The sequence below is a fragment of the Pocillopora verrucosa genome, chromosome 1 (genome assembly GCF_036669915.1).
Source record: "Pocillopora verrucosa isolate sample1 chromosome 1, ASM3666991v2, whole genome shotgun sequence".
NCBI classification, from domain to species: domain Eukaryota; kingdom Metazoa; phylum Cnidaria; class Anthozoa; order Scleractinia; family Pocilloporidae; genus Pocillopora; species Pocillopora verrucosa.
The window spans coordinates 3,122,818-3,138,105 of NC_089312.1; the positions used below are offsets into that span (position 1 = coordinate 3,122,818).

A 15,288-nucleotide genomic window follows, 5' to 3' on the forward strand; every position below is an offset into this window, starting at 1 on the left:
TTGCACAGCACAATCCTTATTGAAGTACAAGCTTTACAATTGCCACATAGTACTATTCTCTCAAAGACATAAGTGGTATGGTCAGTACTAGTTGGGGAAAACTAGGATCTAAAAGGAAAACTAGAATCAAGACATTCATTAATCAGTTTAAATTGGCTGAACTAAGTTTTTCTGTTTCCCTTTTTTTCCTTGAAAGTGATATATATAGCAGCTTGGTTTTGAATGCTTTTGAGATTTTAACTGGTTCATGAAAATCTTGCCTGTCTGTTGGAAAATAGTTGGTCCCCCTCTCAAAAAGGTCGAGATTGACCAAGGAGATAACAGGAATTGCAATGAGACATCACATGATATGTTGGTAGACTTATCTCAAGAGATTACCCCTTTCTGGAAGCCTCTGGGGGTAAAGCTGAAGGTCCCAATTGTCGAATTGCAAGCGATCCAGTATGACAATATTCACTTCCCTGCAGTAACAGATAAAGCATTTCGAATGCTTTCAGCTTGGATTGACCAAGGACAGGCAACATTTCATGACCTCTCAGAGAATTACGGTCAACCCGCCGACGGTCCAACTCGCCGACGCCAACTCGCCGACGTATAAAATCGAGTAGAGACGTCGGCGAGTTGGTCCTCAATCCAATACAACTTATTAGAAGTTAAACATACAGAAAAGTAAACGATATTTAGTAAAAAAAACACTGGTGAACATTGGTGAACATCAAACAGAAGCTTAAACATTGGTGAACATTGGCGAACATCACCAATGACTATAACAGCTTAAGACGCGAACGAGTTATCTCGTTCGCGTCTGAAGCTGTTAGAGTCATTGGTGGTGTTTACTTCGCTTTATTCACCTTGAGATCCTTATAAACTTTGTTGCAAATAGAAAGAATTGCTTTTTACTAAATATCTTGTCTAGAAAGCCAAGTTTTCTTTAAAAAATCTGAGCGATTGACATGATGTGTCTTTACGGTGTTGTTGTCACACAACTGAAAATTTGAGCTAAATCTTTCTTAAAATCAACGAAAGTGTTCACCACTTGTTGCGTCACGCTTTAAAGCCAAGGAGAGACAGATAATTTTAAATTCATTTTGCGAGTCATAATTCCTGAGTTACAGAACAATTTAACCTCAAAATACAATGCTCATAAGTTGATTTTCAATTTTTTTTCGTTTTTTGGTGTTTTTGTTGAAACGTTGTCGAGATATGAATTTTTTTCTGCGTCCGAAACAGTTGGCGAGCGCTGTGATCTGCCGCGCGATAGTACCAGTCAATGAATTTCCTAATCGTATTGTTTGCGACAAGTGCACTGGAGCATGTCAACTTTGACATTAACAAAATGCTCAAATGACAAGCTAAATTTTGATACCAAACTCGATCGAATCCGTTAGAAGCCGACGAAAATATTAGCATTTAAGTTCATCCGAAACATAAGGTCTACAATTTTGATCCTTAGGAACATATGCGATCGAATTTATAGAAAAAACAAGCGCGACGCGTTCGTCATTTTGACGGCTTCCATTACTTCCAAATCATCCCAAAGTCTACTTAATCAATAAGGACTGTTTTAGATTTCCTTATTAAGAAGTAAAATATTACATCAGGTGAGGAAATGAGAGGGAAACTTCCTAAGTACATACCGCATGTTTCAAGCATGCGCTCAAGTGCTGTTTGTTCACAAGCACAAGGCCGTGAAATTAAATGCAAAGATTAAGGATTCTAGAGTTTCTAGGATTCAGATGTGGCGAGAAAAAAAACCACATTCCTTGGAACACGGTATTAATGCATATTTTACAAAAAACAAAAAACAAAAACAAAAAAACACACACAAAAAAAGGCGTGGCCGCATTACATCGAGGGTAATGGAAAAATTTTCTTCAAATGCGTCCGAATCGACCGAAATGACATAATTTCAAGATAGGAAGGACTTTGGTTTTTTAAAGAAGAAACCTGTAAAAGCCAAACAAAAAGGTAGAACTGCATATATTTACATGTATATAGTGAACAATTGTTGCTTGCAAAGACATGTCATCACAATCACTTTGTTTGAGAATGCATCACAAACATTCTTTAACTACACTCAAAGGCATAAGGCAACAAATCAATGCCAATTTATTTTGCTTTAATATTTTAGAAATTTGGGAGAGTTTTGGCGTAAATTTCATTCTAGATTTCTGAGTTTAAAATGTTATTGAAGTTAATACAGAATGCTTTAAGACCAAAGGTTGTTACTACTGGCTTTAAGTCCATTTTAGATTTAGAGACTGACATGTGATGAAAACTAATGAAAAAGCTAAACTGTGGCACCAGATCTGTATAATTTGTCTACCAAATTTTACCTGAATTTTTTTAATTAACTTTAATTTGTAACTCACTCCAAAGCATGAATCAGCTGTTTATTAAGAGTGAGTTACAGTCTGTAATAGTTCGTAGGAGCTGAAGACCAAAACTTCACCAGTTTGGAAATTTAGCTTGAAGATAGAAGGGGAACAAACTGGTGTAAGGCGAAGTGCATGTTTGTGCTACAAGTACGCATAGCTTCCTGGTCTCAATACACCAAGACCCATGTCAAAGATATGCTCTTAGGGCTCTGATATATGCTGTCAAAAGCTTTCAAAGATCAAGTGGTACGTGAGTTGTACAATGGCAGAAGTTAGTTATCTTGCCTGTGGTACCAGGACTCCATAAGAAGATTGTCGTGTTTTTTTGGCTCGTTAATGCATAGTGCTAATTTCTAAATTTTATTTTAGAATTGACTTCAAATATAATTTTAAAGTACTTTGAATGATAAATTTTTCATTTGCACTATTAGATGCCAAACAACAAGGATGGACTTGAGAACTTGCCTTTCTCAGTAATATTTTATTATGCTAACCTTGCCGGGTTACTTGTCTCTTTTGTGACAAAGTTAACCTAGCTTTTACCCTCAAACAACTGTGAAATGGACTATTCTCAAACACAGTGAGCCTTATAAGACCATCAGTGAGTTGTATCAATTTAGTATTCTTTTTTAAGTGTGTGAGACATTGTAAGCACTGAATTCTTGTGAACCTTATCTGTTCAAGTTTCCAAGAAAACCACCCCCAAAAAGGAGAAAGCTAGAGATTCCAGTAAAACAAACAGAGAGGAGAAGAATGAAAAAGGTAACAGTTTTTGATACATTCTTTTATGGCTTGTCTCAGGCTCAGATGGTCAGTTCGCTTACCAAACCTGGTGATATGGGCCATATAGGGTCCAAGTATGGAAATGGTATGGCATTAAATATGGCCCATATATGGGTTGTATATGGATTTATTATGGGCTATTGCTTCCATATCAAAACCATATACGCCACTGTCTTCATTCAGTTTTGATTCTATTGTCTTTAAGATTGCTATATATTTGGCACAGTTCCATAGATTTTCCATAGTAATTGGTATAGGAATGATATGGATCAGCCCCATACCAATACCATATGATCCTTCACCCTTCTGTATGGAAATGCTATGTATTTGGTACAGTTCCATATTTCCCATATCATCCACGCATACTACCATCTGATATGGGAATGTTTCCATATCATTCGTTGATTTATTAATTTATTATACTCATTACTCGTACTTTTATTTTTTCCACTGGATAAAAATATCTTAGAAAGCAACAAAGCAAGTTCTCAATGATTTAAGAACCCTGTTTAAAATCTATATGGTATATTTATACCGCTTGTTCTCTTAACTTCACATCGCAAATACCGTACTATGTTAAAATACGCGAGCTCCGTTTGGGGGCGCGCGGCGCATGCAATGTTTACTTCTACTTGAAATGACATGTAACCTGATAAGTGCTTGGGTTTGATCCGAGGTTGATGTCTTTGACATGTTGCCCAACACGCCGGAATGCGTAGCAATTATTAGACATCAATCAAGCAGATTCCCGGGAGAGTTTATTTCATCTTTTAACAAAAGAAAAATATCTCACCTACATCAAAGAAGTTGCGCTCTTCACGATCTTCGGAAGCATGCCGGCATGTCGGCAAACTCATCGGAATGAATAAGTAATGAGAAAGAACAATAGCCTGAATATATGAATACTTAACAACCTCAATTTTTGAGGTTCACGTTTAATCCGCTATGGAGTAGTCATGTGATCAAGCTCACTTCTGATTGCAGTCCCATAGCAATACCATATGATCAATGCATCTCCCCACAAACTATGGGAATTCTAAGGCACAGCTTTTGTTTTAAGGACGTACCCAGTGGTGCCTGCATGCTTATGGAATGGGGGGAGGAAATATAATGCTTAGTCCTGAGGTCAAAATGTACCAGTGGTCAATCTAGTTGCTCAAAAAGGCAAAAGATATTAAGAGAGGTTACCTCTTATTTCTGTGTTTAAGGTTTTCTTCAAAACAGAGCTTACTCATTGATACCTAAAACCTCTTACTATTTTCAAAAGAAGACGTAGAGAAAGCAAATGTGTTGCTGCTATGAGATATATATGGAAATTATATTCCCATAGCTTTCCCATACAATGGATAGCATTAGCTTCTCTTCCCATATATTTTCCAAACAGTAAAATGTGGCAAAATTGAGCCCCATGTCAGTTCCATATCTTCACCCAACCTTCCCATACCATTCCCAGGTATGGGTCATTTATGGCCCATGTTTTGCCATATCATTCCCATAATGTTTCTCCGGTAAAGGAGGAGACAAAAAGAGAGCACTGTAGGCCGTTATTTAGATGCTTACTTTCCCCTTGCACTGACCGAGAGCCTGGCAAAGGCTAGTTCCTTTTTTTAAAAATTATGGTCATTCAATGCTGTAATACTTTAATGTAATTGATCTATATAAGTTATTTTCTTTATTCATTGCATGTGGGTGTATGAGGAAGTAATTGTAGTTTTAAGATGGAACACCAACTGACTTGGTTCAGTAATCGCACATATTCAAATTGTTTCAAACAGACACACCAAAGAGCTTTTTAATAACATGCACTAGTTTTGCCCAAAATGTCACAGATCTTTATAATCACAGTTACCTGCATCTCTTTAGTGCTTTTGCAGATTCTTGTTTGCTTTACTTCAGTGACGACCGCTGTCCAGGTTCCCTCATATTGTTTTGTTGAATAAGAAACTTCATTTCACGGATAGTTCCTACTTACAATTGTTGATAGTTGATAGATGAGAGTAGTGTATTAGGTTCGTTTGTTTTTTTTCTGCTCTCATAATGATCACTAACTTTAGAGGTTTTTAATGTTATATTATTGTCTACTTACTCTGCTCTTTCTGACACTTCTGAATTTAAAATCCAGGTACACGTGCACAAACAGTCAACAATGAAAAAGGGAAGGCTAGTAAACCAAGAGACAGCAAAAAGAAGGGTAAGTAACTGAACAGTTATTAAGGGAAAGGAAAACTTTTTGAACAAAATTAGTCAAATTACGGCTACTCTGTTGAATACCAAGGAAGTAAAAATACCTTGACTTACTGGCTTGTGTGATTGAATATTATCCCTGATAGAAAACTTGGTTCTTACAGCAGCCAATGAGATCTCGTGAGTAGATAGGCCATAAAGTCGGTTGATTTCATTTGTTATATTTGTTATATTTCATTTGTTACTGGCTTGTGTGATTGAATATTATCCCTGATAGAAAACTTGGTTCTTACAGCAGCCAATGAGATCTCGTGAGTAGATAGGCCATAAAGTCGGTTGATTTCATTTGTTATATTGGGCAAATAGAGTGATTAAATTTTTGTCGTTGAAGCTAGACTTTACCAGAGATTTGGAGACTAGATTGTCAGAAAAATGATTTTGACTCATTTTTATAGTTAAACAGGGCAAACCAACTTGGGAAGAGTTAATGAGATTGGGTAGAGATATTGGTAACAAGTGGAGAATTCTGGGAGAATGCTTAAAAGTATCAGAAGAACTGGAATTAATTGATGACGGATATAAAAGCCTTTCTGACAAAGGCTTCGAGATGCTTAAATACTGGATCCAGAAAAATGGTTCCTCTGCGACCTACCGAGTTTTAAGTGGTGCCTTAGAGCACGAACTTTTAGCACGTAAAAACTTATCACAAAAGTACTGTTATGATTGACGGTTGACACAACAGTGCTTTTCTTGTCTTTTAACTCTGATATCCTGGGGAATGAGCAGCTTTAGTATATGCTCTGTTTTTCTTGATCTTTGGGTTACACATGTCGCTTTCATGGAAAGGTTTAAAAAGTATGTGCAAACTTATGACAGTTATCTTCACAACCAAAACAGCTGCTCAAGAGTCAGAGTAATGCAACAGCAAACTAAGTATAGTCAGCAATAGTGTTGTTTCGTGGTCGAATCTCGAAGTAGAATTTTAGCTATTCAAATTGATCCCTCAGCATACAGAAAGCGATTATTTTTAAAGAACACACTGAAACAGAAAGGGCAATTTGCTGATTTTTTTATTCTTGGGGTATTGTCTAGTTGGTAGGTTTCTGTGAAATTTTAATCTTTTTTCTACTTCACTTTTTAATTTTTTTTAGACCTGCGTTTTTGTCTCTCTTTCATGCTGAGCACTACTAAATTTAAATTGTCAGTAATAGTAAACAAGTTAATTGGTATGAAAAGGTTTCTGGTTGATTTTAACAAAAATAGATGTAATTATTTTAGATTATATTTCAGGTCATTATTACATGTTGTACATATTGTACTTTACGAAACAATCAAGAAATGGTATGTTTTTTTACACCCCGTTGTTAGTGTGCTAGTGGAGAATTCCCCCCCCCCTCCAAAAAAAATGTGTTACAGAAATATTTGGTAAGGACGGCAGTCATTTTTCTTCATATCAAGTTATAAATTTCGTCCGTTAAAGCTATGTAAGGTTAGGTAGGATTATTTGTATAAATCTAGGTAAATAAGAAGTTAGTAATAACGCAAACCTTTTAAAATATGAATTTGGTGGTCAGTTAAATTACTGTTCCTAGATGCCCAGCATTGTAAAATGTAAATTAAAATTACCCGTAATAAAATACGTTTAATGTATTGAAACTCTCATCAAGCAATGTTTTTGTTATTCAGCATTAAGCAGAAACTCATGCATCCTTGAGGGTAACTTAATTGTTAGATTTCCCAAGAAATTTCTTCGAGTGAGCCTGCTGAAGGCAGTCAGTTTTCCAACAATTTTCACTACTGTGAGAGCGCGGGACTGACTTAGTCGACTAAAACTCATAAAACAGCAGCTTTTTATTTATTTGTTATAATAATCATCATCTTCATCGACATCATTATCATTGTCGTTATCATCATTATTATTATCATTACTATTATTATCAAGAAGATCCTGAGGTGAAAAAGTGACCATTGTTTTTTTCGACATGGAACGAAAGCCATCCAGTGACAAGCTTGTTTGTATTTCTCAAGTAACAGCTATTTTATTTCTTTAATTTTTTTTTCATCATAGTGCTTCAGTGTACTTCAATATTTGTAGCGATTGCCATATGCACGATGACAACTTGCACAAAATCAGTGAAAATTAATTACTCACAAGTAACCTTACCTTTACAATGTTTCATTTTCTTATTTAAGCCAATTTAAAAAACATTTTACCTCACAATCATTAGACTTGGCATGTTCGAAAATAGAAAATTTTTTCTACACAGAAGAGTTGCTTACTTCTTAAACGAACTTCGGCATCCAGTAGTTCACACTGCATGCAGACACATCTGTAATGGCCGTGTCCAGAGTTTGTACTCCTTCTTCAAAGTCTTTCGTCGTAAAAAGGCCGCCGGGTTCCAAAGTACAGGACTTCACTAATCGATTCTGTTTCCATTCCTCGATAACCTTACACGACCATTTGGTTCTACAAGCTTTTGATTTCGGTACTGCATTGTCAACACTTTTCTTCTCATCCTCCACACTTTTCGGCAGCCGAAATCTCTCGACCGACTTTTTTGCCGTATACATCCTGACTAAACGACAACTTGTAAATGCTGGCAACTCCAACAACTTTCGCATCTCAGAATAAATTAAATCGCACCATAAATACAAATTAATTACGCCGGTAAAAAACATCATTGATATTGAAATTATCGAGGAAGGAATGTTAAACAGCAAACAATTCTAATTGGAAGTCTTTGTTTATTATTTCTTTAAGAGTGATCATGAGAAGTTATTTCCAAAACTCGTGCTTCGTGTTTCATCGGGGTATCCAAACACCTCGTGCTTTCATTTGTTTCTTGGTGTTTGGAGACCCCGTTGAAACACTTGCTCTCGTTTTGGAAAAAGTACTTCAAACGACACGTTCGTCTGGAATATACAATTTCTGTCGTTTCCCTGTAAAGCAGTAGATTTGCTATTGATCTTTCTTCGGTGAGCGAGAACCGATGTTTCCCCTTTACGTGAAGCTTTCGAGATAGCTATTATCTTTGCAATGTGCATGACGCATGTTACATACTCTCAGTGGTCGAAGAATTCGACAAAGAAATGCCTTAAAATGGGAACTTTTGACTTACTTATTTTAGATTAGGAAAAAACAAGTTGAAGACCATGAACTGGGAAAAAGAGGATGAAATTGTAAGAGGGATTTCCCATAGATCTTACCTAGATCACTGACTTTAGAACTCTTTTTAAGGTCTGAGGAGTTACTAGAATTGGAACGTGTTTCCCTCACTGGAATTAGTTACAGGCTCTTTGAGCATGCAAACTGCCAGACTTATGTAGGAGAAAAGTTCATTTTTTACCGCTCTGGTACAGTATTTAAATCTTGTTATTTATAATTCCGATCTGGCAGTTTAAACCGTCCTTGGGGGTCGGAGATGATAGAATGGGAACATCCTCGGCTTGGAAAGCCCCGGTTAATTTCGCAGGGGTTCACACGCACGCAACCTCACCAGGCTGCGTGGAACAATGAGCTGCGCGCGTGATCTCGCGTGTACACCGTACCTGCGTTCTATTTTTCGTGAATATTAATCTCTATTAATATGAATCTAGACATCGATAACTGGGAGGCCTGGACTGGGTACTGGCAGGGTGCAAGTAAGTACTTTCCCATTTCTACAAGATTGAGCAATTTGTTCAACATGTGAGTCATAAGACTTGGGTAGAGCCAATGGCTATTCACCACGCTAAAGCGTTTTAATTTCGAAATTAGTATAGTAGCTATATGTGCACGTGTTATTGGTAATCTTGCAAGCAAGCAAGCAACAAGTTTATTTCTTCTAACATTAAGAAAGTTTTGGTTTCCCTCCCACCCGCACCATCGACAGTTTTGATTGTACCTTAATCTCATTCGTGTTTGTAATTTATTCTTGATTACTGGACCGTTGGTTTAGTGTATTCGTCTGATATCTTTGTTATGTAATAATCTAGTGTGTTATTTACGTATGATATATACATTTAATAAACTGTCCGGTCCCAAAACAATCCCCTGTCTGTTGTGGTGTTTAGAGGCCTTGCTCCGCGCTGTACATGGATGGGAATCAAGTTTTGAGAGTCATGCGCTCAGCTTCTTAGCCGCTCAGAACATCCTCGAAGTTTCAAGACAATTTGAAAAGAATCAGAATTTTCCTCCACAAGTGGTAAGCGGAGACTCTTACAACAAAAAAAGAACAAATTACGGTAAATTGTCAGTGGTAGGTCAGTCTCTAATCGAAGACTGGAATTCGAACGAAATTATAATCCCAGTGAAATAAAGTCAATGTTCTTTTTTTGTTTTTTGTTTGTTTGTTTGTTTTGTTTGTTTTTTTAATTTTTATTATTATTTTTTCTATATATTTATACTTATATATGTACTTACACTATACTTACTTCTTACACGATGCTTACATTACATTAACTTGCACTACTTACAATACATATATTACAATACAATTACACCAGTCAAATTGCATAACAGTTGATCTATTTACGTTATTGTTTGCATGTTAATTGTTCGAGTCACTAATAATAATTTTGTTTGTTAATTACACTACAGAGGGTATTAATTTTCTAGAATTTAATAGATTATTAAATAAATAGATAGCGAAAAGAAACAAATCAAAATACAAAAGTTGAGAAGAAAAAGGACACAATACAATTTTCTAAAGACAGAAAAAAATTTCCATTTGTTCCTGGATTCCTTCTCTTTGTTACGAGTGATTGCAATATATTTTTCTAGATTAATTTTTTCGCGCACAAGTGAGACAAAATCATCGAATTGGTACGTTATGGTATTTAAAGCGTTAACATATAAGAAATATTTACCCAAAATAATGAGATGGTTGAGGACTAAACAGTAGGAGTGACAGCGAATAATTCCGAACATAACCTCTAGTTCTGACAGCAGCAGTTTCGTATTACTAGAGACTGAGTACCACCCTGGAATCTATTCCAGAAAGATCTTGCGTGCATGCAGTCTATAAACAAACGCCAAAGCGTCCGACACTCAGAAGGACAAATGGGACAGGAGGGCGAGGCAACTTTTTTCATTTTGTGTAACAAGCTATTCGTTGGTAAAATTCGGTGAATGATTTTGTATTGGAACATCGTCAATTTAATTTCTCCTGTAGCCTTGAATGGTAGGAGGTAGATTTTAGAAGAAGTTGGTGGAGGTAGATCTTAAAGGTTAAGCTGCATACTATATATTGTCTTGCATGACAGTGAACAGATTGAGGTGGGAGGCGTAACTGGGTCTTCGGAACCTTCTTGCAATACTTTATTCCAATTTTGGGGAATAGAAGAAGGAATGCTATAATATTGTAAAAAGTTACATTTTACATTGAATTTATTGCAAAAAGAATTAAATGGAAGGAAATGGCCCTCACAGGAGTAAGAAAGGTCCGAGATTTGTTCTATTCCTGCTTGATACCAATGAGGAAAGAATATCATTTTCTTATTCACAGTTAAAAATCGGTTATTCCAGATTGGCTGTGAGAGAACCTCACTTTTATTTTTAGGTGTGGCCGTTACGATTTCCTGCCAGTAAAAAATGATTTCTTTGTAGAAAGCAAGAAGATGGTTGTCTAGGTCAAGGAGATTATAATCATAATTACATTTAAACAGTTCTGTGCCGCCAACATCAGCTAGGAGCGATTTTGGTATGTACTGCCATGGAGCATCCGAGTTAGAGCATAACCGTTTCACCCAGTTTAACTTAGGCGCTTTGTCGAAGATTTTGGTGGGTGTGTGATTCCAAATAAAGTCGAACGTGATCTTTTTTATTTCTTTACTTAAGTCTTTAGGGGTGTTCATGACGCTGCAGATAAAGATCAGTTTTTTAAGTGCTAATGTTTTAATTATATTTATCCTACCAACTATGGAGAGGTCTCTTTGGGACCACTTATTCAATGTTTTCTTTCAAGATCCTAATTTGTCAAAAATTTTTTTCTTTTCAGACACTTCTAAATCATATGTAAAATGCACACCAAGCGCGTAAACTGGCTCGCTGCTCATTTGGAGATCAAGTATGGTATCTTTTCTGTGGTGCATAGAGCCAAGCCATAGCATTTCAGATTTTGTTTGATTTAGTTTTAGACCAGAGAACCTTTCGAAAAGCGATAATAAATCAAATTATTTTTTAGAAAGAAGTACAGTTGTGTCATCTGCAGCTGCATATTGCGAAAGTTTAACCTCATTATGTTCATCTATCGTTATACCTTACATTTCTTTTGAGAGTCTAATACTTTGCGCAAGTAACTTAATAGCAATAACGAATAGTGTGCCGGAAAGTGGGCAACCTTGACGCACCCCGCGTTCTAAATGAAAATGTTTGGAGGCGTATCCGTTATTCAAAACGCAACTAGAGATATCTGTCTAGAACACTTTTATCCATTGTCGGAGGTCAAGACCGAAATTAAACGTATACAAGTAAAGATACAGGTCGCCAATTTTTAAAATATTCGGTTTTCTTCTTCTTCTTGGGAATTAAGAAAATAATCCCTTGGCGTTTAGAGATAGACAGAGTTCCCTTTCGAAAGGCGTAATTAAAGCTACTTACCATAAATGAACCGAGCAAGTTCCAAAAATAGCGGTAAGATTCAGGCGTTAGCCCATCCGTGCCAGGAGTTTTGATGTTTTCGATAGTTATTAACGCAAGCTCACACTCATGAACAGACATGACACCTTCGCACGTTTTCGCGATTTCTTCTGATAATGCATTTTCTGTTTCAAAGAACTCACTGAAAGTTAGGCAGTTGGGGTTCATATATCTTGATGTATAAATCTCTTCGAAAAAACGTTCTTCCTCCTCCAAGATGTTCTTCGGGTTTGAGATTTTTTTACTATCGTTATTAACTAAGGACGTTATATGTTTATTTTTTTGGTTCCTTTTTTCTAAGTTATAAAAATATCTACTATTCTGCTCACCGTGCTCGTACCAACGCGCTCTACTATGCACGATTGTTCCTCGTCTTTTGATACTCGCAATTTTAGAGAGCTTGGATTTTGTTCTCTCCAGCTCGGTCTTAAGAGCTAATGCCAGCATGCATCAAACAAAGGGCAGCAAGTCTCCCAAATTTGTTTTCCCTCCTATTTTCATATTTTGTAGCCCGATATGTTTTTTAATAATTGTGGTGTAGTTTTTTTGTAAAAATTTAATTTAGTTTTCGAGAAATAGTTTTTTTCGTTCGACCGCTCAATATGCAAATTTTCACCGTGAATATTACCCGAGTTGTGTGACCTCATGTAACGAATGTACCAGACCTACGGTAATTTTGTTAATATAATCCTTTGTTTTATTATCTAAACTCAATCCTCTGTCGTTATTGAAGCTGGCAAAGAAATATTTATTTTTTGGTGAATATTTTTGTCCGACATACTCTTCCTATGTCGAAAAGTAGCATCAAAACAAAGACAGTTTTAACAATGACCGATATAACACAATCTACTGAGCTTCAAGCTTTTATAAGACAAAAGGATGGTCATAAAGTTACTGTAAAAATTTCCTAGTGTATTTGTGTTGTTCTATCTTGAGACGAACTCAAAGTCCGGCAAAATTTACTTGATAGCGACTATGAAATATACATGGTGCGCCTACTTGTCGCCACCGTTGATTGGCATTAATCACTACAATTTGCAAAAAAATCTAACATAACACTCTTACCTTGTTTATTTATGATTTTATTAGCTGTTTCGATGACCACGTTAATTATGCTCTACCACATTCTAGCCAGATTTGAGTTCCAGTTTACAGATCTTCTCTAACTTATTATATCACTTGCGTGACAAGCGTGACACAGAAATTCAAAGATGAGTCAACCTCCGAAATACCGAGAGATAGGTTTTTTTCCTCTTTGCATGACATCTAGAAAAACCTTTCAGGAATTACTGCATTCAGAAAACTAAAATGTCCAGATCCATCAATGATTCCTTTGCCGGCTGAAGTCAAAGTACGGTTACAGTAATCAATTTGATTGACAAGCTACATACTGATTTAGCTAACTGATCTGTTTTATAAGCGTCTCATCTTACATGCTAACATAGAGATTTGCTATTTAGTTAAATGGTTCGCTGGTGGAACATGTGGGTTTAGTTATCGAGAAGACCAAATCGTTCCCTTGCGTGATTGTTAAAAAGACATTTCAAGTCACTTACGGAGTTGCAAGTTTTCAGATCCAGAAAATGAAGTTGATCTTGTTTTGCGCGCGCCTGTGTGACAGCGGATTTGGATCCCCTGGTCCATATCTGCTAGCGGATTTGGACCCCCCCCCCCGTCCAAATCCGCTAGCGGATATGGTCCCCCCTTCGCAGATTTGGACCCCCCTACCAAACTTTCCTTTTAAGCATCCTTTGTATCATATTTGGTAACTAATTCTATTTGCAAGCTTTGTCGATGTTCTCTTCAATCACAACACAACATTCCTCAATAAAGGTAAAAGAAAAAACCAGCCATTTCGTTCCAATTCTACCGCATTTATTATAGCGTGTCGTACAGTATACGTAAGAATCAGATGTGAACAAACTACTGCATTCGAACTATTGAAATTGTTACGATAAATCTTTGCTTCTTCTGATGCGAATCAACATTGATACGAAACGTCATAAAAATAGTAGAGACTATTGTGTCCAGTCACAAAAATAACTCAGTCTGATTTTCTAAAATAATAACATTAAACAGTTTCTGAACAAGAACGAAGAAACTACTCCTACTACAAGTCGTTCGTAAAGCCTATGATAAGTAAAAATGTTTCTATTCTGAACTATTGGAACTCTCAGCTTATTTTCAGATGCAAATCAACATTAATCAACATTAATGCCAACGTCTTAACAAAAGTGGAGACTATTACATCGAACTCGATCTTATTTTCTAATTTTAACGATTATTAACTGTTGAGGGATCCGAAATAACACCTTAACAATTACGAAGACGTCTAGAGTCTGGCGATCTGCAGACAATGCAGAGCCACTCGCCCTCCGGGGTAGTCTTAAATCATGTGAAACCATTCCTCGCACAACTTGCACCGAACCATGTCGTCACTCGGGCAATGAATACATGTAATGACAAAATAAATTAGTGTCACAAGTTTGTCTCCTATTGAATCTAGTGGTGTTCAACTATCGCAGAAAAGGTTTAAAAAACGACCTCTCTCCAGACATCAAATTAACTCTTGCCCATTTTCCCTTGGTCAAAAGAAACATCCGACGGAATGCCAGTGCGTATGCATTAACGATACGCATGTTTTGAATGAAAAACATACTTTAGTACGCACTGGAACGTAAAGTATCATCCATTTTTACTAGAACGTTGAGGACGATGTTTTCACTCAGTTTTGTTGGGGGGTCCAAATCCGCGGAGGAGGGTCCAAATCCGCTATTGTATTTGAACCGGGGGGGTCCATATCCGCCAGCGGATTTGGACTGGGGGGTCCATATCCGCTAGCGGTTTTGGACCGGGGGGTCCAAATCTGGGGGGGTCCAAATCCTCTGGGACACCGGCATCTTCAAGACGCCAAAAGATATCGATGATTTTACAAATTGCCCCACTCACAGATCAAATCTCGGTGTTGGGTGGAATCGTGGTTCCAATAGCAGATGTAGGGTGCCAAAAGAAATGCCCGGCCATGGTAAAGGTAGGGTTAAGTCGATTCCAAAAGCTGATGGGGAAATTGGCAAGTGTGTATCACAGATAGTACTCAAGATGTCTGGAATATTCGTACAATCTGGCTTCGGTAAGTAGGCTACTTACCACCGTGAGCGAAATTACGCGTGACGTCAGAGTTAAGTTTCGATTGGGAATTGGTCAATAGGCTACCAAAAATTCAGACAGAGGCGGAATTTTCTGAACTAATGTCTGAACACTTTCTTGGCTTTCCGCTGTCTGGGGGAACGCGTAATTATGCACACGGTGGTAAAGGGCCCTTCC

The 15,288-nt window shown here is 37.0% G+C and overlaps 1 protein-coding gene across 2 annotated transcripts in view; it reads left to right on the forward strand.

Moving 5' to 3' along the window:
- LOC136279497 (titin homolog) overlaps positions 1-7,001 on the forward strand; it is a 33,736-nt gene extending 26,735 nt beyond the window's left edge. For both annotated transcript variants that reach the window (XM_066163401.1, XM_066163404.1), the window contains exons 18-20: positions 3,063-3,140; positions 5,284-5,352; positions 5,801-7,001. In XM_066163401.1, the coding sequence (XP_066019498.1) occupies positions 3,063-3,140; positions 5,284-5,352; positions 5,801-6,072 (419 nt within the window). In that variant the 3' untranslated portion in view covers positions 6,073-7,001. The remainder of the gene's footprint in view (positions 1-3,062; positions 3,141-5,283; positions 5,353-5,800) is intronic.
- Positions 7,002-15,288: the final 8,287 nt, after the last annotated feature.